The sequence below is a fragment of the Gorilla gorilla genome, chromosome 10 (genome assembly GCF_029281585.2).
Source record: "Gorilla gorilla gorilla isolate KB3781 chromosome 10, NHGRI_mGorGor1-v2.1_pri, whole genome shotgun sequence".
NCBI classification, from domain to species: Eukaryota; Metazoa; Chordata; class Mammalia; order Primates; family Hominidae; genus Gorilla; species Gorilla gorilla.
The window spans coordinates 50,115,843-50,136,772 of NC_073234.2; the positions used below are offsets into that span (position 1 = coordinate 50,115,843).

A 20,930-nucleotide genomic window follows, 5' to 3' on the forward strand; every position below is an offset into this window, starting at 1 on the left:
GTCTACTTGCACAAGAAGGCCGGAAATCTGCTTTTAGACAACACAGCCCATGGTCGCCACCGGGTGAGGGACCTGGGACCCTTCGCTGCTTTGGCGCTGGGGCACAGCTATTCAGAGGTTCTCCACGTTGGCTGAGCGATGTCTGAGTTCCCCCGCCTTTCTAGGGAGGGAGGGATAGACATAAACTTGACTTTCAACATTGAGGACAGTTGACTACCTAGAGGAAAGGCGGTGGCCGGGAGTCACCGCCCCAACCCTCAGCTGAAGGCCATGTGGCATGGAGGGTCCGGACTCCAGCTCCTACTCTGGCACCTTCCGAAATGAAACCACCTCCGCGGCACCTCGGAGGGGCTGAGTAACCAGACCCACTGACCGTCCATCCCTGTCCCGGGACAGAGCCTCCGGGACCTCCCGCTTGGCCAGGGCCAGAGGGTCCCCTCCCCACCCCCACCCCTCGCTCCTGGCTCCCGTGCTCCCCTCCCTTCCCTGACCGCCCGCCCAGCCCGCCGCCCCCGGCGGCTGGCGCGGGCGGTGCAGCATGCGGCAAAGCTCTTTGCATAAATTATGCTCATGACGCAGCAGCTAAAAAAATCCAAGTAGCAGAAGGAGGGAAAAAAGGGGGGGAGGGAAAAGGGGGGGGTCGTGGAAGGGGAGAACGAAGAAAAATATATACCTGAACGCCCCCCCACCCGGCTTCCCCTTCCCGCTTCCCGGCCGTCCCCCCTCCGCCCGGCGCAGCCTGCGGAGCCCCCTTCGGCTCTGCCCAGCCCAGGCTGGGGGCCTGGGGGCGGTGGCGGGTCCCGACCAGCTCCCGGGCCGAGCCGAGCCCAGCCAAGCCGCACTGGCTTCTTTGTCTGCGGGCGGCGGCCGCCGTGGCCCCGGCCCCGGCCCCGGCCCCCTGGCCCGGGCTGTGAGATGAATCTCTAATCGGTGGCCGCCAGACACCCGCGGCGAAGGCGGCTCGGGCTCGGGCTCTGGTAAGTAGCGGGGTCCGGGGCGGGGAGGGGTTTGCACGGAGGGGGAGGGGGCCGGGCAGGGGAGGTTTCGGGTTTGGTTAATATGCAATGCCCGTAATTAGCATAATTTATATATTTATGATAAAGAGAAAAAAAGCCGCGGGGCCGGGGCGGCGGGATGCGGGGCCGGGGCGGCGGGGAGCTGCGGGAGCGGGACAGAGCGCGGTTGCCCATCTGGGGCTAGACACCCAGGGGCCGCGCCCTCGCCCGCCCGCGGGCCGCTCTGGACCTGGAGCGGAGGGGGCGGCCGCCAGGTGGACCCGGTGGGGAACCCCGACCTGGCCCCTCCCCGTTTCTGCCCCTGGAGCCCTTGTGGGGTGCGGACCACAGGGGACGCTCTGTACACAGAACCAGTGGCGACCAGAAGCGGATCCTTGCCTCTCTGGAGAACACGGACGCCTGGGTTCCCGGCGGTTAGGGCCAGCTGGGGCGGCCAGGGCGACCTGTCACGGTTCTCCCGAATGAACAAACTCCGGGACGACCGGTGGGACCCGGGGGTAGGGACCCAGGCGTTGCTGGAAGGGTGGGTCAGTGATGGGAGGGCCACCTTCTAGCAGAGCATGAGCACTTCATAAATATTTAATAACGATATTATTATTAATAAATAGTCATAATAATGGGCCCGATGCAGGCTCCCTGGGCAGGCTCACCTGGCAAGGCCAAGGGAGCTCCCAGCATACTCTCTAACCTCCACTTTCGCGGCAGAATACCCCACTCAGCCCAACTGGAAGCCTAAAACCTTCACAGAATAGCCTCTGCGGCTGGGCAGGGGGAAATCAGAAGAGTTCAGGAAGCATTCCTGGGCCAAAGAAAAGAGGCTCTTTGCAGAGATTTTTAACCTCATCTGCCCTTCCCAAATTCCTTGTTCCAAAAGCAGAGGGCTGGTCTTCAATTGTTCATATACATGTATCCCATGCCCCTTATTTGGCAATCTAAGGCAGCCACCATTGACTGGCAGAGGCCTTCTGAGGAATAATTCCATATATTCCATTTTCGTTCAAGTCCTGGTCCTCAAAGTGATGCTTCTGTGACCTGGTACTCCGCTTATCTGCTGTAGAACTTCATTTCTTCATTAGTTCAACAAAAATACCCACTCAGTGCCATGCCCTGAACAATTCAGACAAAACTTCTATCATGGAGTTTTTATTCTGGGGGTGGACAAGTAGATGCTAAACATTAAAACTAACAAGGTAATACCATAGAGTGATTGTGTGTCAGTGTGTGTGTATGTAGCCATTTCTTCTGTTTTGTTCCTGGAAGTACTACCTGGCAGTTAAGAAAAGTGACTCAGAAAAAATTTGCTCCTGTAAGGTTTCTCTGCATTTTGAAGGAACTTGGGATAAGCTCATATTCTTGTCCCCAAGATTTACTCACCATAAAATTATCAGAGTAATCTTTTACATTTTCTTTTTTTTGAGACAGAGTCTAGCTGATTTTTTTGTATCTTAGTAGAGATGGGGGTTTCACCGTGTTGCCCAGGCTGGTCTCGAACTCCTTAGCTCAGGCGATCCAACCGTCTTGGCCTCCCAAAGTGCTGGGATTACAGGCGTGAGCCACCGTGCCTGGCCATCTTTTACATTTTTTAAATGCTTTATAATTTAAAACATTTTTATATGCATGCTTTACTTCAGTTCAAAATAATAGCAATGATAATAACAAACATATATATAGTGTTTGCTTCATGCTAGGCCCTGTTTTAAGTGCCTTCCATAAATGTTATCAATTTAATCCTCACAATAACCCATGAGGTGGTTACTATAATTTGGTTCCATTTTGGATAAGGAAATGGAGGCTTATAGGGATTACCTCTAGTAGAAGCAGTACTCAAGCTGGGTCTTCTGCCTTTAAACCTGCCTTTGACCCCTCATGTCAAAATGAGGGTTCATGAGGCAGAAGAGAGAGTGGGATGCAGGAGAAACTGGCCACGGGAGGAAGGCTTGGAATGAGAACTTAGACGGGCGCTTTAGGAAGGGGCCAGTGTGGTCTGGGTTCTCCAGAACCCAATACTACACCTTTGAAATCTTTTTTTTTTTTTTTTTTTGAGACAGGGTTTCACTCTGTCGCTCAGTCTGGAGTGCAGTGGCGCGATCTTGGTCTCACTGCAACCTCCACCTCCCGGGTTCAAGCAATTCTCCCACCTCGGCCTCCCAACTAGCTGGAACTATAGGCGCACACCACCATGCCTGGCTAATTTTTGTATTTTCAGTAGAGACGGGGTTTCACCATGTTGGCCAAGCTGGTCTTGAACTTCTGACCTCAAGTAATCCACCCGCCTCGGCCTCCCAAAGTGCTAGGATTACAGACGTGAACCACCACACCTGACCTGTACCATGCCTTTGAAATCATTTTTAAGTAGCCCCAGTACTGGAAATGGAGGCAAAACATTTGAAATAGGGTGTGTGTTTTGAGGGAAAAGGTAGGAAATAATAAGAGGCTAAGTGATGTGGCTATGACATGACCTCGTATCTTCAATTATTTTCAGCCCATATTCATGAACCTAGTTATATACCAGATATTATCTTAGGCACCAGGGATATGATGATAAGCAGACATGATCCCTGCCTTCCTGGAGCTTACAGTCTACTAGGAACATACCTACTTTTCATTTTTCACATTTCTTTTTTTTTTTTTTTCTTTTTTGAGACAGGTTGTCACTCTGCTGTCACCCAGGATGGAGTGCAGTGGCACAATCTCGGCTCACTGCAGCTTCAACTTCTTGGGCTCAAGCAGTTCTCTGGCCTCAGCCTCCCAAGCAGCTGGGACTACAGGCCTGCGCCACCACACCCAGCTAATTTTTTATTTGTTTGTTTGTTTGGGTTTGTTATGTTTCGGTAGAGATAGGGTTGCACCATGTTGGCCAGGCTGCCCTCCAACTCCTGACCTCAAGTGATCCACCCGCCTCAGCCTTCCAAAGTGCTGGTATTACAGGTGTGAGCCACTACGCTTGACTCTACTCTCCTATTTATTTGGTCACCTCATCATTCTTTTTCCTTTCTCTGGCCTGTGTGTGCCTAGCTGTTAGCCTACCAACAGCTTGGCAAGACTGTTATCTCTGCTCATGGTTCAGGGTGTGGGGACAGGCGTCGGTGTGGAGCAGAATTGAGATCCTCTGTTTTCCAGTGTGTCCTGAGCCTTGGGGACCAGAGCAGTCCCCATCAGCCTTACCCCCATTTCCTGAGAGGAGGCTCTGTGTGGTGTCAGGAGGATGGGGTCCGGGGCAGGTCAACAGAGCCTTGAAGTTTGAATCTGCCACTGACTCTCCTGTGCCCTTGGTCAAGTCACCTGACCTCTCTCTACCTCTATGTACATATAGATAAAAATGAAGATGATTGTGGTAAGAGTCATGCTAAGCATTTCATTTACATGATCTCATATCATCATCATAACAATCCCATAGGGCTTGCCTATTTAATCACCATTTTATTTATTTATTTATTTATTTATTTTTTGACATTAGAGTCTCACTGTGTCTCCCAGACAGGAGTGCAATAGCATGATCTCGGCTCACTGCAACCTCCGCCTCCCGGTTCAAGCGATTCTCCTGCCTTAGCTACCCAAGTAACTGAGATTACAGGCACCCGCCACCACACCCAGCTAAGTTTTGTATTTTTAGTAGAGATGGGGTTTCCCCATGTTGGCCAGGCTGGTCTTGAACTCCTGACCTCAGGTGATCCTCCTGCCTTGGCCTCCCAAAGTGCTGGAATTACAGGTGTGAGCCACTGCGCCTGGCCTAGTCACCATTTTAAAGATAAGGAAATTAGGCCAGATGCGGTGGCTCACATCTGTAATCCCAGAACTTTGGGAGGCCGAGGTGGGCAGATCACAAAGTCAGGAGTTCGAGACCAGCCTGGCCAATATGGGGAAACCCCATCTCTACTAAAAATACAAAAATTAGCTGAGCATGGTGGTGGGCGCCTGTAGTCCCAGCTACTCGGGAGGTTGAGGCAGGAGAATCATTTGAACCTGGGAGGCAGAGGTTGCAGTTAGCCGAGATCATGCCACTGCACTCCAGCCTGGGCAACAAGAGCAAGTCCTCGTCTCAAAAAAATAAAATAAAATAAAATAAACCATAGAAATGGGCCAGGTATGGTGGCTCATGCCAGTAATACCAGCACTTTGGGAGGCTGAGGTGGGAAGATAATTTGAGCCCAGGAGTTGGAAACCAGCTTAGGCAACATGGAAAGACCCTGTCTCTGAAAAAAAATAATAATAAAACCAGAAATGGATCTGAGTTTAAAAGTCTGAATCCCATACAAGTTCCATTTTCCTACATAGGACAAGATTCTTTTACATAAAATTTCATGTCTGAAATACAAGCCTCCCTGGGAACAAGCACCACATAAAACTGCATTAGAGGCCGGGTGCGGTGGCTCACGCCTGTAATCCCAGCACTTTGGGAGGCCAAGGCGGGTGAATCATCTGAGGTCGGGAGTTCCTGACTAACCTGGGCAACATGGTGAAACCCCGTCTCTACTAAAAATACAAAAATCAGCCTGGTGCGGTGATGCGCACCTGTAGTCCCAGCTACTCAGGAGGCCGAGGCAGAAGAATTGCTTGAACCTGGGAGGTGGAGGTTGCAGTAAGCCGAGATCCCGCCGCTGCACTCCAACCTGGGTGACAGAGCGAGACTCCGTCTCGAAAAAAAAAAACAAAAAAACTGCATTAGGTCATTAGGTGTTAGGTGTCCCTCTTGTAGATTCTTTACTGCTTTCTGTTCACCCACCATGAAACTTAAGCATACTGTATTGTAGTTACCTTCTTATTTCCTTGACTCCCATATTGGACTATAGCTTTCTTTTTTTTTTTTTTTTTTTTTTTTTTTTTTTTTTTGAGATGGAGTTTCACTCTTGTTGCCCAGGCTGGAGTGCAATGGTGCGATCTTGGCTCACCTCTGCCTCCCTGTTGTTCAAGCGATTCTCCTGCCTCGGCCTCCCGAGTAGCTGGGATTACAGGCATGTGCCACCACCCCAGGCTAATTTTGTATTTTTAATAGAGATGGGGTTTCTCCATGTTGATCAGGCTGGTCTCAAACTCCCGACCTCAGGTGATCTACTCGCCTCAGCCTCCCAAAGTGCTGGGATTACAGGCATGAGCCACCACACCCGGCCTGGACTATAGATTTCTTGACAAAGGTGGGAAATGTGTTTTTCCCCATTTAATTCCCAGTGCCTAGCACATAGTAGCCACTGAAACATGCGTTGAAAAAACGAAGGGTTGGCTGGGCGCAGTGGCTCATGCCTGTAATCCCAGCACTTTGGGAAGCTGAGACGGGCAGATCACAAGGTCAGGAGTTCAAGACCAGCCTGGCCAATATGGTGAAACCCCGTCTCTACTAAAAATACAAAAATTAGCTGGGCATGGTGGCGCGCACCTGTAGTCCCAGCTACTCAGGAGGCTGAGGCAGAAGAATCACCTGAACCCGGGAGGCGGAGGTTGCGGTGAGCCGAGATTGTGCCACTGGACTCCAGCCTGGGCGACAGAGCCAGACTCCGTCTCAAACAAACAAACAAACAAAACAAACAAAACAAAACAAAACAAAAACGAAGGGCAAGGCATTTCAGGATTTCTTCTGATAGGATCTCAGACTATTCTAGGGAGTTCTGATTTGTTTGGGATATCCCAGTTCTCCTCCTCTTGGAATGTTGCACTAAACCCAGAGCAGTTCCAGAGGAGAATGACAGGCAGAACTAGGTCCTCTAGCTCATTCTCCCCCGCTGAAAATCCTGCATGGCCCTGGACCTCTTTGGATTCTCAGGTGGTAGGCAAATGCCTTAGCACTTGCTGTTCCTTCTACCCCTGAGGCTGCTTGGGTTTTTGTTTGTATATTTATTTGTTTATTAGGGACAAGGTCTTGCTCTGTCAAGGAGTGCAGGCTGGAGTGTAGTGGCGTGATCACGACTCACTGCAGCCTTGAACTCTGGGGCTCAAGCAATCCTCCTACCTCAGCTTCCCAAGTAGCTGGAACCATAGGCGTGTACCACTACACCTGGCTAGTTTATTTTATTTTTTTAATTTTTTGTAGAGACAGAGTCTCCCTGCATTGCCCAGGAAGGTATCAAACTCCTGAGTTCAAGCAATCCTCCCCCTTCAGCCTCCCAAAGCATTGATATTATAGGTGTGAGCTACTGTGCCCAGCCCTGCCTGCATTTTTAGATGTTAGCAAGGAAAGCAAGGGATAAGTGAGCCATTTGCTAGCCAACCAGGGTGCCTTGCCAGCCCTGATCCAGGCGTTTTTCAAACTCAACTCACCGGAGAAAGAAGGCAAAAGAGAGGGCCCTTGGTGGGCTCTGGCTCTCTCCCCAGCTTTAACCAGAGCAGCTCTGCTGTGATCTGTGTATGTATTGCGATTCTACTGCTGGGATGGGGACAGGAGCTCCTTCTCTTGAAACAGACAGCTGATTGTCTCTCCTCCCTGGCCTTCAGGCTGTGGGCACTGCACAGCATCATGGGCTTAAAGGAGGCCATCCAGATGTGCTATTTATGCAGTCATTGGGGAAATGGTCAAAAAGCAAACTGAAGAGGGCTGGAACCAAGTCATTGGTTCGAGTCACTGGAACCAAGCCACAGCCTGAGGCTCGAAAAAAATTTGGAAAGTTCCTGACAAGGAGATGGCAGCAGGTCCAGAGGAAAGCCTGCACAGATACCAAGCAAGGGGAACACACAGGGTACAGCTCAGAGTCAAAATGCTGAGTGTCTACTTGTCAGAGAGACGTTGATATCACATACATGTGTAATAGGAGCCATCTAAAGGTAAGACAGAGACAGACAAGGGAGTCTGAGATCTGGGACAAAGGAGGTCTTGGACTCTGCTCTGCCTGGATTTCTGGTGGGCTGAATGAAATCTGGTTGGTGGGTTGGAGTGGGCTTAGGTGTGGCTAGAGGCTGTGTCTCAGGACTGACTTTGCCCTTGACTTAAAGGACCAGACACTGAGGACCCAGGTCCTCATAGCTCATCAAATTTTAAGGGTGAAAGGGATATCAGAATCACCCAAGCCTTATCACTACTTGAATCCTCCTAATAACACAGTCGCAAAGTGGACGCTTGCCCCTGCTCAGCCACTCCCTGTGAGTGGCCATAGTTGGCAGCAAGGAGCCAGAGGCCACAACAAGACTATGAGCAGACTTAACGCTCCTCTCAAGCAGATGCCTTGTTGTCCTACAAAGATTGGCTACTGCTGCCTTACGCCTAATGACCTTTGGAATTGGAAAATTCTTCTCCCCAAGAAATGTATGTATCAAGTTATAATGCACCCAGATTCACCTCGCGCAGCTTTCATTTCAATTTTGTCTCTTCCTCTTATTTTCTTTGCAAATGGCTTCTATATGTAACGACTTTCATAGCTTATCCCAGTTCCTACCCAGAAGTGATGGTAAATTGCCAAGTTCTCTGAAAAACTCATGGAAGACTACCATGTACAAAATCTGGGGAGACAGGAGTTTAAGACTAGCCCTGGCAACATAGTGAGACCTCATATCTACCAAAAATAAAAAATAAAAAAAATTAGCTGGCCATGGGTAGTCCCAGCTACTCTGGTGGTTAAGGTGGAAGGATCACTTGAGGCTGGGAGTTTGAGGCTGCAATGAGCCATGGTCATGCCACTGCATTCCAGCCTGGGCAACAGAGCAAGACCCTATCTCAAAACAAAAAAAAATCTGAGGGGAGACATCACCTAAGAAGGAGGCTAGAGCCCCTTTGAGGTAGTTAGATGCTCACCAGTTCTTTCAGCAAATTCCTCTGCCCCTCCTGCACCCCCTCATCCTACCTGAAAGGGGAAGACTCATTTCCTCTTTTTTCAAATTGTTAGGTACCTGGAATTGCTTGCCCTCTTCTTGAATCCCACTCTAGAGGGGTTAAGGAAGGAAGAGGAGGGAAAGAACCTCATGGTTCTCCTTACCTGGTTGATCAGGGAACATTCTGCCAAGCAATGAAGATGCTAAAACCCCAGGGGTGATCCAGCAATTCCATTCCTAGGTATATACCCAAAGAATTGGAAGCAGGTGTTCAAAAAAAAATTATACCCAATAGTCATAATACACTATTTGCAATAGCCAAAAGGTAGAACAACCCAAATGTCCACCAACTAATGAATGGATAAACAAAATATAGTGTATCCATACAATAGAATACTATTCAGCCATGAAAAGGAATGAAGTTCTGACACATGCTACAATGTGGATGAACCTTGGAAACATGCTAAGTAAAAGAAGCTAGACACAGAAAGCCACATATTCTATCATTCCATTTACATGAAATATCCAGAATAGGGAACCCCATAGAGAAAGCACATCAGTAGTTGCCAGGGCTTGGGCAGTGGCAGTGGAAGGTGAATGACTGTTAGTGGATATGGAGTTTCCTTTTGGGTTGATGAAAATGTTCTGGGACTAGACAGTGGTGATGGTGGCACAAGTGTGAACCCACCAGATTCCACTGTACGGAGCACTTTAAAGTGGCTAAAATGGTTAATTGTATGGGATGTGAATTTATCGTAGTCTGTTTGGGCTGCTATAACAAAATACCATAAACTGGGTAGCTTTTAAACAACAGAAATTTATTTCTCATAGTACTGAAGGTGGGAAGTCCAAGATCAAGGTGGTGTTGTCTGGTGAGGACCCACTTCCTCACTGACAGAGCCTTATTGCTGTGTCCTCACATAGTTGAAAGGGTGAAAGTATCTCTCTCACACTGGGGTCTCTCTGTTGCCCAGGCTGGAGTGCAGTGGCGAGATCACTGCTCACCACAGCCTCAACCTCCTGGGCTCAAGTGATCCTCCTGCCTCAATCTCCTGAGTAGCTGGGACTACAGGTATGCACCACTACGCTCAGCTACTTTTTGTACTTTTTGTAGAGACGGGGTTTCACCATGTTGTCCAGGCTGGTCTTGAACTCCTGGGCTCAAGCAGTCCACCTGCCTAAGTCCTGGGATTACAGGCATGAGCCTTGGTTCTTTTTTATATGGGCACTAATCCCATTCCTAATTACCTTCCAGAGGCCCTATCTCTTAATACTATCACCTTGGGGATTAGCATTTCAACACATGAATTTGGGGGGAAGGACACATTCAGACCATAGCAGAAAGGAAAGGTGAATCCAGAACACCCCTCTGGGCTTTGTTTCACCATCTGTAACATGCGGATAATAATGCCTCCCATTCCCCACGCCCCCAGTGTTGGCATGAGTAATACAGCAAGCAATTGTGTTATATAAAATGTCTAGCATACAATATGCACTCAAAATAAATGTCAATTGCTTTTTTTCCTTTAAAAGTGTCTAAAGCTATTTGCTTCATTCTCTGTCTCTCTCTCTCTCTCTTTTTTGAGACAGGGTCTGGTTCTGTAACCCAGGCTGGAGTGCACCAATCACTGCTCACTGCAACCTCCGCCTCCCAGGCTCAAGCGATCTTCCCACCTCCCAGGCTCAAGCGATCTTCCCACCTCAGCCTCCTGAGTAGCTGGGACTATAGGCATGCGCCATCATGCCCAGCTAATTTTTTTTTTTTTTTTTTTTTTGGTACAGACAGGGCCTCACTATGTTGCCCAGGCTGGTCTGGAACTCCTGGACTCAGGTGATCCTCCTGCCTTGGCCTCCCAAAGTTCTGGGATTACAGGCATGAGCCTCTGCGCCCAACCTATTTTCTTTATTTCTTACGACTGTAGTTTGTGGCTCTAGTCAGACAACCTGTCCTCACATGAGGGCTTCGCCCACTCCTCACTGCACAGGGCAGGCTGTTCCACCATCTGGGATGTCCCACCTCCTCTGTTACAGTCCACTGTGGTCTTTGGGCCACTGTCACAGAGTCACCTGAGAGCTGATTCTGTGATGTTCACCCACTGAATCAGACTCTCTCAGAGTAGTTGGGTGAAAAGGTCTAAGGGTCTGCATTTACATTTTTATTTTTAAATTATTACTTTGTACTTTATTTATTTAGTGAGACTGAGTCTCACTCTACTCTGTACTTTAATTGATATAAATACTAACATTTTTACTAAGTGCTCCAGGTGATGATCATGCATATTAAAGTTGGAGAGCACTTTAATTTATGTTTTTACCATCTATTCCAGGAAGTCTGCCCAGATTTCTCCCTTGCTCCTTACCTAAGTCTAAGGTTCTGAGGGTCAGGGTCAGATTCCCATTGGGTTCTGCTGGGTGTGCTCTCCCACCGGACTGGGGAGGCCCCAGGGACAGATATCTTGCCGTTTCTTTACTCTCCTCACCCTAAGCCCAGATGTTCCTGGTACTACTGAGTGTAGATTCTCCTAGGATGCTGTAGGAAATGCAACAGAATCTCGTTTTTTGGCCAGGTGCAGTGGCTCATGCCTGTTATCCCAGCACTTTGGGAGGCCGAGGCGGGTGGATCACTTGAGGTCAGGAATTCAAGACTAGCCTGGCCAACATGTTGAAACCCTGTCTCTACTAAAAATACAAAAATTAGCCTGGCATGGTGGCACATGCCTGTAATCCCAGCTACTCGAGTGGCTGAGGCAGGAGAATTGGTTTAATCCGAGGGGCAGAGGCTGCAGTGAGCACAGATCGTGCCACTGCACTCCAGCCTGGGCGACAGAGTGAAACTGTCTCAAAAAAAAAGAATCCTTTTTTTTTTTTTTTTTTTAACCTCTACAGATACTTGGGAGAACCTAACTTCTCTGTCTTCCTGCGATTCTATTCTGACTTTTCTAGATGGTATAGAAATTGTATTACTGTGTCACATCACCCTTTGCCTTTCCAATCCCATCTTACCCAGGATGTGCTAGGTGTGGGCCGGCCCCCACCCGACCCTGACAAGTGACCATGGATCCCGGAGCCGGGTCAGAGACATCTCTGACTGTCAATGAGCAGGTATCTTCTGGGGTGGGAAGGGGGGGGTAAGGGTGATGGAGTGAGGGGTGTGGGCAACAGAGGAGGACTCCACAGGGCCCTTCACTCTCTGTTTCTTACCAGGGTTCACCATCACTTCACCTGTCCAGAGGTACTTGCCATTTAGGATTTCTCAGGGCCTGGGTTTGGGGAGTTAAGCTGTGACTTTAAGATGTAAAATCAAAGTGTACGTAATATGTTTAAGTTTACGTGGGGAAAGGTTTGAACATCAGGTAATTTACTCCTTAGTTTTTCTTCTTGCTTACACATATTTTCCAATTTTTTTTTTTTTTTTTTGCAAATTACTATTACTTATATCTTTTTTGTTTGTTTGTTTTGAGACGGAGTCTCACTCTGTCACCCAAGCTGGAGTGCAGTGGCGCAATCTCGGCTCACTGCAAGCTCCGCCTCCCGGGTTCACACCATTCTTCTGCCTCAGCCTCCTGAGTAGCTGGGATTACAGGTGCTCACCACCACACCCGGCTAATTTTTTGTATTTTTAGTAGAGATGGGGTTTCACCATGTTAGCCAGGATGGTCTCGATCTCCTGACCTCGTGATCTGCCCACCTCGGCCTCCCAAAGTGCTGGAATTACAGGCGTGAGCCACCGCGCCCGGCCCATTTTTTAAAAGGAGAAAAAAAGGCCAGGCACGGTGGCTCACACCTATAATATAATCCCAGCACTTTGGGAGGCCGAGGTAGGTGGATCACCCGAGGTCAGGAGTTCAAGACCAGCCTGGCCAACATGGTGAAACCCCGTCTCTACAAAAAATACAAAAATTAGCCGGGCGTGGTGGTGGGCACCTGTAATCCCAGCTACTTGGGTGGCTGAGGCAGGAGAATTGCTTGAGCCCAGGAGGTGGAGCTTGCAGTGAGCCGAGATCGCGCCACTGAACTCCAGCCTGGGTGACAGGGCGAGACTCCGTCTCCAAAAAAAAAAAAAAGAAAAGAAAAGAAAAGATGAATTTCTCTGAAAATGTAATTGGAGTGAAGCCCCTCATAGGGCAAGCTGGGGCAGCACAAGAGCTGCTTTGGGGATGTATTTCACTCATCTCATATTCTGCTGATGGGTCACATTGTCACTTTTTCCAGCACAGCGTCCGACTGGATCCACTTTCAGGCTCAAAGAGTGTGTTGTGAGAGTGATTTCAGGCACAGGCCAAATGCAGAGAGGCCTGACACAAAGCTGTTTAATTTACAGACTTTGTCTCTGATTCTTGAATGGCAGGGTTTCCGTGCTGGTGATGAAGAGCTAGTGTGTGGCGTCTGGGCAGGGGAGGGAGACTGAGTGTTCTGAGGAGGCTCAGGGTCCGCCTGCATCGCTCATGCATGGAGATTGCCCTTGAGGTCTGAGCATGCCCACAGCAGGTGGCAGGACTGGAGCCACAGGGCCACAGGATAAAAAGCTGCAGTCAGGCCGGGCGTGGTGGCTCACACCTGTAATCCCAGCACTTTGGGAGGCCGAGGTGGGCGGATCACGAGGTCAGGAGATCGAGACCATCCTGGCCAACACAGTGAAACCCTGTCTCTACTAAAAATACAAAAAAATTAGCCGGGCGTGGTTGTGGGCACCTGTAGTCCCAGCTACTCGGGAGGCTGAGGCAGGAGAATGGCGTGAACCCGGGGGGGGTGGAGCTGGCAGTGAGCCGAGATTGCGCCACTGCATTCCAGCCTGGGTGACAGAGCGAGACTCTGTCTCAAAAAAAAAAAAAAAAAAAAAAAAAAAGCTGCAGTCCAGGAGCGGTGCCAGGCAGAGAGGGAGAGGATGCATCTTCAGGATTCTTGACCCTTGTTTCAGGAATTTAGCTTGCAGGGAAATCCTGAGCCTTTACTCCAGAGTTTTTGAAATAAACGAATCATGGGTGATAGAAGTTACTCAGCATTGTGGAGCATTCATTTTCCATCCCTTTATCTTTGGGGAACTTTCAGATGGTTTCAAGGGAAGTGAAGAGGGATTTGGTTCCTGGCCCGACTTAAGCTGTGGATACCATGTTAGGAGCCCTCATACCCACGTTCGAAGATCCTAGCTGCCAAGAGGACATCCTTGCAAGTTGTAGGATAGGCCATCCGCCACTCCCTGCACTGAGTCCAAGAGATGGAACAAAGAGAAATTAGCTCCCAAATGGTTTGGCTCTGGGGGACATTTTTCTAGCTTGCGTCAGGCCCTTCTCCCTGTCACCAGGGCCTGCTTTCTTCCAGCAGCTCCTTCCCTGGAATCAGGGAGCTGCAACCTGCGCCAGGCTCTGGAATTCTCACAGAGCACACAGCCCTCTGGACAGGAGGTCTGCATCCAGAGGTGCCCTCCCCTCTCTCCCCAAACCATACCCAGAGCTTTGGACCCTGCGGCTATACTGGCCCCTATCCCAATAGTGCCCCCGTCCTCTGCTTGCAGGTCATCGTGATGTCAGGTCATGAGACCATCCGAGTGCTGGAAGTCGGAGTGGATGCCCAACTCCCTGCTGAGGAAGACAGCAAAGGACTGGAGGGTGTGGCCGCCGAGGGCTCCCAGAGCGGAGACCCTGCTGAAGCCAGTCAAGCTGCTGGTGAAGCTGGGCCAGACAACCTGGGCTCCTCTGCAGAGGCAACTGGTACGAGGCCATCACCCCCACCTGGTACTGCTCCACCTGAGTGCCGAGTCCTTCCTGTGGTCCCTGGGGAGCCAGCATGAATCCCTGGGGCTCAGGTGGTTTTAGGGTCTTGTCTGCCTGCCCACTGGACAGCCTGTGCCTCTGGTCAGCTGCGAGGGCTACTCTACACTCTTTGTTTCTGGGGCTTTAGTTCTAGTCTGTGTCACTTCCAGGCCTAAACTAGGATGGATCAGGGTGAGGTGGGAAGAGACTGGTAGCGCTCCGCTTAGGGGGTTGAACCTGGGAGTTGAACACGCTGAGCTGTGGGAGATCAGGCACTGCTCCCTGGCCTTGGGGCACCCTCTCATCAGTCTTCCTCATTAACACCTTGCAGAGTAGTCATCTCCTTCTGCAGGAAGCCTTGGGCCTCCTTTTTCAGTTTCCCCAGAACACCCCAATTCATTTCCCCTTGACTTCTGCTGTATATTCCCCCTTCCCTTGACTGGAGATCTGGACTGGTGGGGGTGGGCCAAGAAGAGGAGGCAAGAAGAGAGCACATGAGAACACGCAAACTTCCGAAAAGCAACAGCTCCTTAACAAGAAACTGCATGGCCACACATTACTTGCTCTACCTTCACATCAGTATGCAAATTCTTTGGAACCCTAGTAACCTTAGTCATTTTCTTTCCTTTTTGGGTAAAGGAATGACAAGAGACATGACCATTTTTCTCTAGCCTGGAAATGCTCTGCTTCTATGTTGAGGCCAGGATGGGTCATCACTTGTTCCCAAGGGGCAGTGCCCTGGGGACCAGGCAGGGAAGACAAGGACCCTACATCTCTGCCACTCCTTCCATTCAGCATAGCCATTGTGCAGTGGAGCCCCTTTTCAGAAAGCAGGGGAGGTTTCTCAGGTTTATTCATCATGCCCTCACTTCGCTTTTCACCCATTTATCCATCTCCATATCTCATTTCCTCTGGTGCCTTAATTCTGCTCCTTATCCAAATTCGCTCTCAGAAATGGATCTTAAATCAATGGTTTTCGTGAGTGTTTGTGTAGTGTGCATCTTCTTCCAGGGGTTTGTGTGTCTAAGCCTTTCACAAAAGCCTCCTCCTCTATAAAGGAATTTTAGTCACCATCAAGCAGGTAAGGGAGGTATTTTGATGGCACCACCTAAGCTGCCAGCTTAGAGTGATGGAAACTTTCTAGGTGTGCAGTATTAAGAAGGGTTTCCTGTTTTTAAAACAAAACTAAGTAACAGGAAACTTTTCCAGGATGAAAACAGAATCTATTGGTTTGTGTCACTCTAAATTACTATCCAGTCTTTGTCACACATACATATTTTTATTGTTGTGGCCACTGAGGGTAGACTAAGTAGTATGACACCACCACGTAATTTCATGTACCTATGTCTTTTATTGACATAGAGTCACACACCTGCTTCTGGTTTTGGCCATTGTCAAATTGTCTGGGTTTTCGTTTTCGTAAACCGTGCTGTTTTGAATGTTTTTGTATTGGTCCTTTAAAAAATTTTGTGTGTGATAGTCTACTAAATTCCCTTTGAGGCCAGGCACGGTGGCTCATGCCTATAATCCCAGCACTTTGGGAGGCCTAGATGGGCAGATCACCTGAGGTCAGGAGTTCGAAATCAGCCTGGCCAACATGGCAAAACCCCGTCTTTACTAAAAAAAAAAATAAAAAAATTAGCCGGGCATGGTGGCACACGCCTGTAAATCCTGGCTACTCAGGAGTCTGAGGCAGGAGAATCGCTTGAACCCGGGAGGCAGAGGTTGCAGTGAGCAGAGATCGCGCCATTACACTCCAGCCTGGGCAACAGAGTGAGACTCCGTCTCAAATTAAAATAAAATAAAATTCCCTTTGGAGGGAAATTAATTATTAACATAGGAGGAAGTCATTTCATGGAAAAATATAAAATCTTGCTATCAATGAGAAGAAAAGTAATTGACTTTAAGGTATGAATTGCCTGTTAAGCCAGAAAATAAATAAACAATGATAAAACCTATATTGGTGGCCAGGCGTGGTGGCTCGCGACTGTAATCCCAGCACTTTGGGAAGCTGAGGCATGTGGATTGCTCGAGCTCAGGAGTTCGAGACCAGCCTGGGCAACATGGCAAAACTCTGTCTCTACAAAAAAATACAAAAATTAGCCAGGTGTGGTGGCACATGCCTGTAGTTCCAGCTACTCTGGAGGCTGATGTGGGAGGATCACTTGAGCCTGGGAAGTGGAGGTTACAGTGAGGCGAGATTGCGCTACTGCACTCCAGCCTGGGTGATAGAGTGAGACCTTGTCTCAGAAAAAAAAAAAAACAACAACCATATTGAGTGGTGCTGTGGAGAAACAGGTACATTGTTGATGTTTCTATGAGTTCATTTAGTCTTTCTGTACAGTCTAGCAGGAAGCAATAGCAGCCCTAATGTATGTAAAACCTTGGACTCCATGGTCCTACTAAATATGCCCTAATAAAATGAATATTTTGCTTCTGTAGAGGGTAAGCTTTCATCATTTATGTTTGTCACTTTCCCATTTTCTCACTTACTTGTTATGTTTTGTCACATTTTGTCCAACAAAATGTTTTTAAAATTTTCACATGTTCAGACTCTCCTTATGTTTGCTAATTTTTTTGTTTTATTTTTTTAACTCATTTTTATTTTTTCTGTAGAGATGGAATCTTGTTTTGTTGCCCAGGCTGGTCTGGTAACTCCTGGCTTCAAGTGATGCTACCACCTCAGCCTCCCAAAGTGCTGGGATTACAGGCGTGGGCTACTGCACCCAGCCTGATTTTTTTTCTGGAGTTAGAAATGTATCTTCCCTCCACAGAGGAGATAAACCTGTCATTTTGTTTTCTTTTACTATTTCATAAGGCCTTTGTTGGTGTGTGCTTGTCTCTTGAATTCCTTAAACTACCTGGGTTTTGTTATTGCATGCTGTGAACAGTATAGTCCTGAGTTGAGGTTGACGCCTTCCCAAGTTGAAACATGGGCTAGTACTGCAGGGTTGGACAGAACCTTTGCGGTTATCTGATTCAGTGGTTCCCACTCTTGGCCATATCGCAGGGGGAGCTTTGAAGGAAAAAAGAGAGGTGAGGTAACTAGCCTCCACTACTGGACATTCTGATTCAGTAGGCCTGGATTAAAGCCTAGAAATATATGCCCAGCAGTTTTAAGAAGCCACTGATCTGGCCAGGCGTGGTGACTCATGCCTGTAATCCCAGCACTTCGGGAGGCTGAGGCGGGCACATCACTTGAGGTCAGGAGTTTGAGACTAGCCTGGCCAACATGGTGAAAACCCATCTCTCCTAAAAATACAAGAAAAAAATTAGCCAGGTGTGGTGGTATGCGCCTGTAATCTCAACTGCTTGGGAGGCTGAAGCAGAAGAACCCCTTGAGCCCCGGAGGCAGAGATTGCAGTGAGCAGAAGTCACACCACTGCACTCCAGCGTGGGTGACAGAGCAAGACTCCATCTCAAAAAAAAATTAAATTAAAATAAAAAGAAGCCAGTGATCTGGTCCTATATCCATCACTCAACTCCTAGGCTCCTTTTAACTAACCATATATTAACTAATAACCCTTCTCCTCATTGTTGTATGGCTGTGAAGAAGTTTCCTGGTAGGGGTACCCCAGTACCTGCGTAGGCTAAGGTACCAAGAGGAGGCAAAAAGCGGCAGGTCACGGGAAGTTCATTTAGAAGCTCACTGAAGCTGCTCACATGACTTTAGACCTCAGGGAATAGCAGAGAAAAGCTGGCTGTCCTGGAGAGCCCCTGTGATCCTGTAGTGCAGCACAGACCTGTCCAATTTTCAGGGACTGTTGCTTCCAGGACTTTGCCCTTCAGGAACTCCTGCCCTTTCAGCAGCTGCATCCAAAAGTACCATGGAGGTGGATGAACAGCGATTCAGTGGCAGGATGAACCAAGGACAGCCGCTCCCATCATTTCTAGCTCTGGCCCTCCCTGACACACGTGTGCTTCAGACTCCTCTGTTGATGATGTGACAGTCCTTACAGGGCCAGGAAATGAGGGCTAACACTCACCTGGGTATCTTCTTCAGCTAGATGTGAGAAGGGGTGGCCTACCTCCCAGAGCTGGCACAGGGCTCTCCAGCCTCCTGTCCTTACCACTGTAGCATTCAGGAAGCTGCCTCATGGGCCAGGGAAGACCAACAATTGGTCTTGGGCTATGTAGCAATGCAGCATTGGGCTGAGGGTCACCACTTCAGGTTGCAGATGGGATGTCATGTACTGCTGTAGTGACTCCTCCACTCATGTCAGGCTAACTCCTTGTCCTTCTTTCTCTCAATGCCTTGTGAAGTGAAGTCACCCCCGGGGATCCCTCCGAGCCCTGCCCCTGCCATTGCCACCTTCAGCCAAGCCCCAAGCCAGCCTCAGGCATCGCAGACCCTGACGCCACTGGCTGTACAAGCTGCCCCCCAGGTAAGGGCTGCCCTCGGGAGCTGGACAGAGGGCCGGGGGCAGGAGCGAGGCATGGGACAGCCAGCATGGGGAAGCCATGGAATCTGGGAACTTCATGGGGGCAGGACAGGGAAGGAGCTATGGCTTGAGGGAGGGACTCTCCCACTAGGCATGTCCAGCCTCACCCCTGCCTAGATCAGGCCCATTTGGAAAAGGGGATCTACATTTGCAGAATCATCTCCTTGGGCCTGCCAGGATTGCAGAAATAACATTAACTCTTTCATGCAGCCAGAGTTTCTGTTTATCAAATGACTAAATGAATGAATACCCTTGCCGGCCCTCCAGTGGATGCCTGTAAGAGTTAATGGATTGTTCAGAGTCCTCATTTAGAGCCAGGGAGTGGCCCCAGCACCGTGAGAGGCTGCCTTCAGGATCCTGCAGGCAGGCAGAGCTCCCTGTCCCTTTCGCTACATTCCCTGACCCTGAGGCATCCAGCCAAGGGTATGGTCCATCAGAAACTTCTCGGAGGCCTCTGTGGGGCGTTGACCACTTGGTTCCATCAGCCTCTGCTCCCTGTTCCCTGGCCACTAAGCACGGGGCCTGTCAGCAAGGGCTCACAGAAGGCCTGGCAGGCAGCAGGCTGTGGTGGGGGAGGCCTGTGCCCCCTTCCCATCCTGTGAGCAGGGCCGCCTTGCCCTGGATTTAGGCGACTTCTCTGAAGGCAGGATAGTCGGTCCAGGCACCCCCTCAGGTTTGGGCCTCCAGCTAGGGTTTGGCTCTTCCCCATCCTCATGTGGCCTTCGCCACATCGCCCTCAGAATGCTTTGTTTGTGCTCAGCTGGGTCTCAGAGACCCAGTGTTTGCGCTGTCAATGTTGATTTTTTATTTTTTCTTTTCTTTTTGAAATCTTGTTTGCTTTTGCAGGTCTTGACTCAGGAAAACTTAGCCACAGTTCTGACAGGAGTTATGGTTCCAGCAGGGGCAGTTACTCAACCTCTTCTTATCCCCATCAGTATTGCAGGTCAAGTGGCTGGTCAGCAGGGGCTGGCCGTGTGGACAATTCCTACAGCAACCGTGGCTGCCCTCCCAGGACTGACCGCTGCTTCTCCTACGGGGGGAATTTTCAAGCCACCTTTAGCCGGTCTCCAAGGTAACGGCAACTCTTCCCAGGACTGCACCAGGCCCCCCACCACCCTCTACTACACCCCTGCACGTGTGCTTGCCATGTTGGACTCAGAACCCACGGCCCACCCAGGGCAACCGCCCTGGAGTCTGGATCCGGTGTCTTGGGCATCCGGCCGCAGAGCTGCTGCACCACCTCGGGACTGTAGGCCGTGACACCACGCTGGCCCTGCAGGCCTACCATACTTCAGCCAGCTGTCTGAGACTGCCCCTCTCCCCCCACGCCAGAACTCACCCCATGACCAGCCTCCTGGGAAGGACTACAAGAAGATTCAACGTCTGGTTCTTGAACCTACACATCTCCTGGCCCCAGGGAGGGGGGATAAGAGATGCTGGCGTGCGCCAGCCCTTCAAGTATCAAGGGAATCGTGGCTGCCTGCCCCACTGAGCCCACTGCCCCAACACCCTCTCCTTCTTGTGCCAGATCCCTTGGGATTGGAGCCGCTGTGAGCAGTGGCTAGGCATTTGAGCACCTCTGTCTCTGCCTTGCTCCATAGCAGCTGCTGTGCTGAACACCGCTCTTCCGGCACCCGTACAAGCTGCCGCACCAGTACAGGCCTCCTCGACGGCCCAACCCCGGCCACCAGCCCAGCCCCAGACGCTGTTCCAGACCCAGCCGCTGCTGCAGACCACACCTGCCATCCTCCCGCAGCCCACTGCTGCCACCGCTGCTGCCCCTACCCCCAAGCCAGTGGACACCCCCCCACAGATCACCGTCCAGCCTGCAGGCTTCGCATTTAGCCCAGGAATCGTAAGCTGCTGCCCTCACCCAGGGCTGACCAGGGATGGACAGAATCATGGGCCAAGGGTGGAACTGACCCTTCCCACAGTGGAGGACGAGCCCCCCCGAAAACAGCCCTTTTCCAACACATCAGCAGAGATGGGCT

At 49.9% G+C, this 20,930-nt stretch overlaps 1 protein-coding gene across 6 annotated transcripts in view; it reads left to right on the forward strand.

Annotated features, from left to right (window-relative positions):
• The first annotated feature begins 475 nt into the window (after positions 1 to 475).
• POU6F1 (POU class 6 homeobox 1) overlaps positions 476 to 20,930 on the forward strand; it is a 30,957-nt gene continuing 10,502 nt past the window's right edge. The window contains exons 1-6 of one of the 6 annotated variants that reach the window (XM_063693982.1): positions 476 to 977; positions 11,755 to 11,849; positions 14,260 to 14,479; positions 18,761 to 18,882; positions 19,786 to 20,011; positions 20,541 to 20,794. In XM_063693982.1, coding sequence (XP_063550052.1) covers positions 11,802 to 11,849; positions 14,260 to 14,479; positions 18,761 to 18,882; positions 19,786 to 20,011; positions 20,541 to 20,794 — 870 coding nt within the window. In that variant the 5' untranslated portion in view covers positions 476 to 977; positions 11,755 to 11,801. Of the gene's footprint in view, positions 978 to 5,842; positions 8,245 to 11,754; positions 11,850 to 14,259; positions 14,480 to 18,760; positions 18,883 to 19,785; positions 20,012 to 20,540; positions 20,795 to 20,930 lie in introns of those variants that run through there. The other 5 variants (XM_063693984.1, XM_019038564.4, XM_063693983.1 and 2 more) reach the window with 5 other exon arrangements.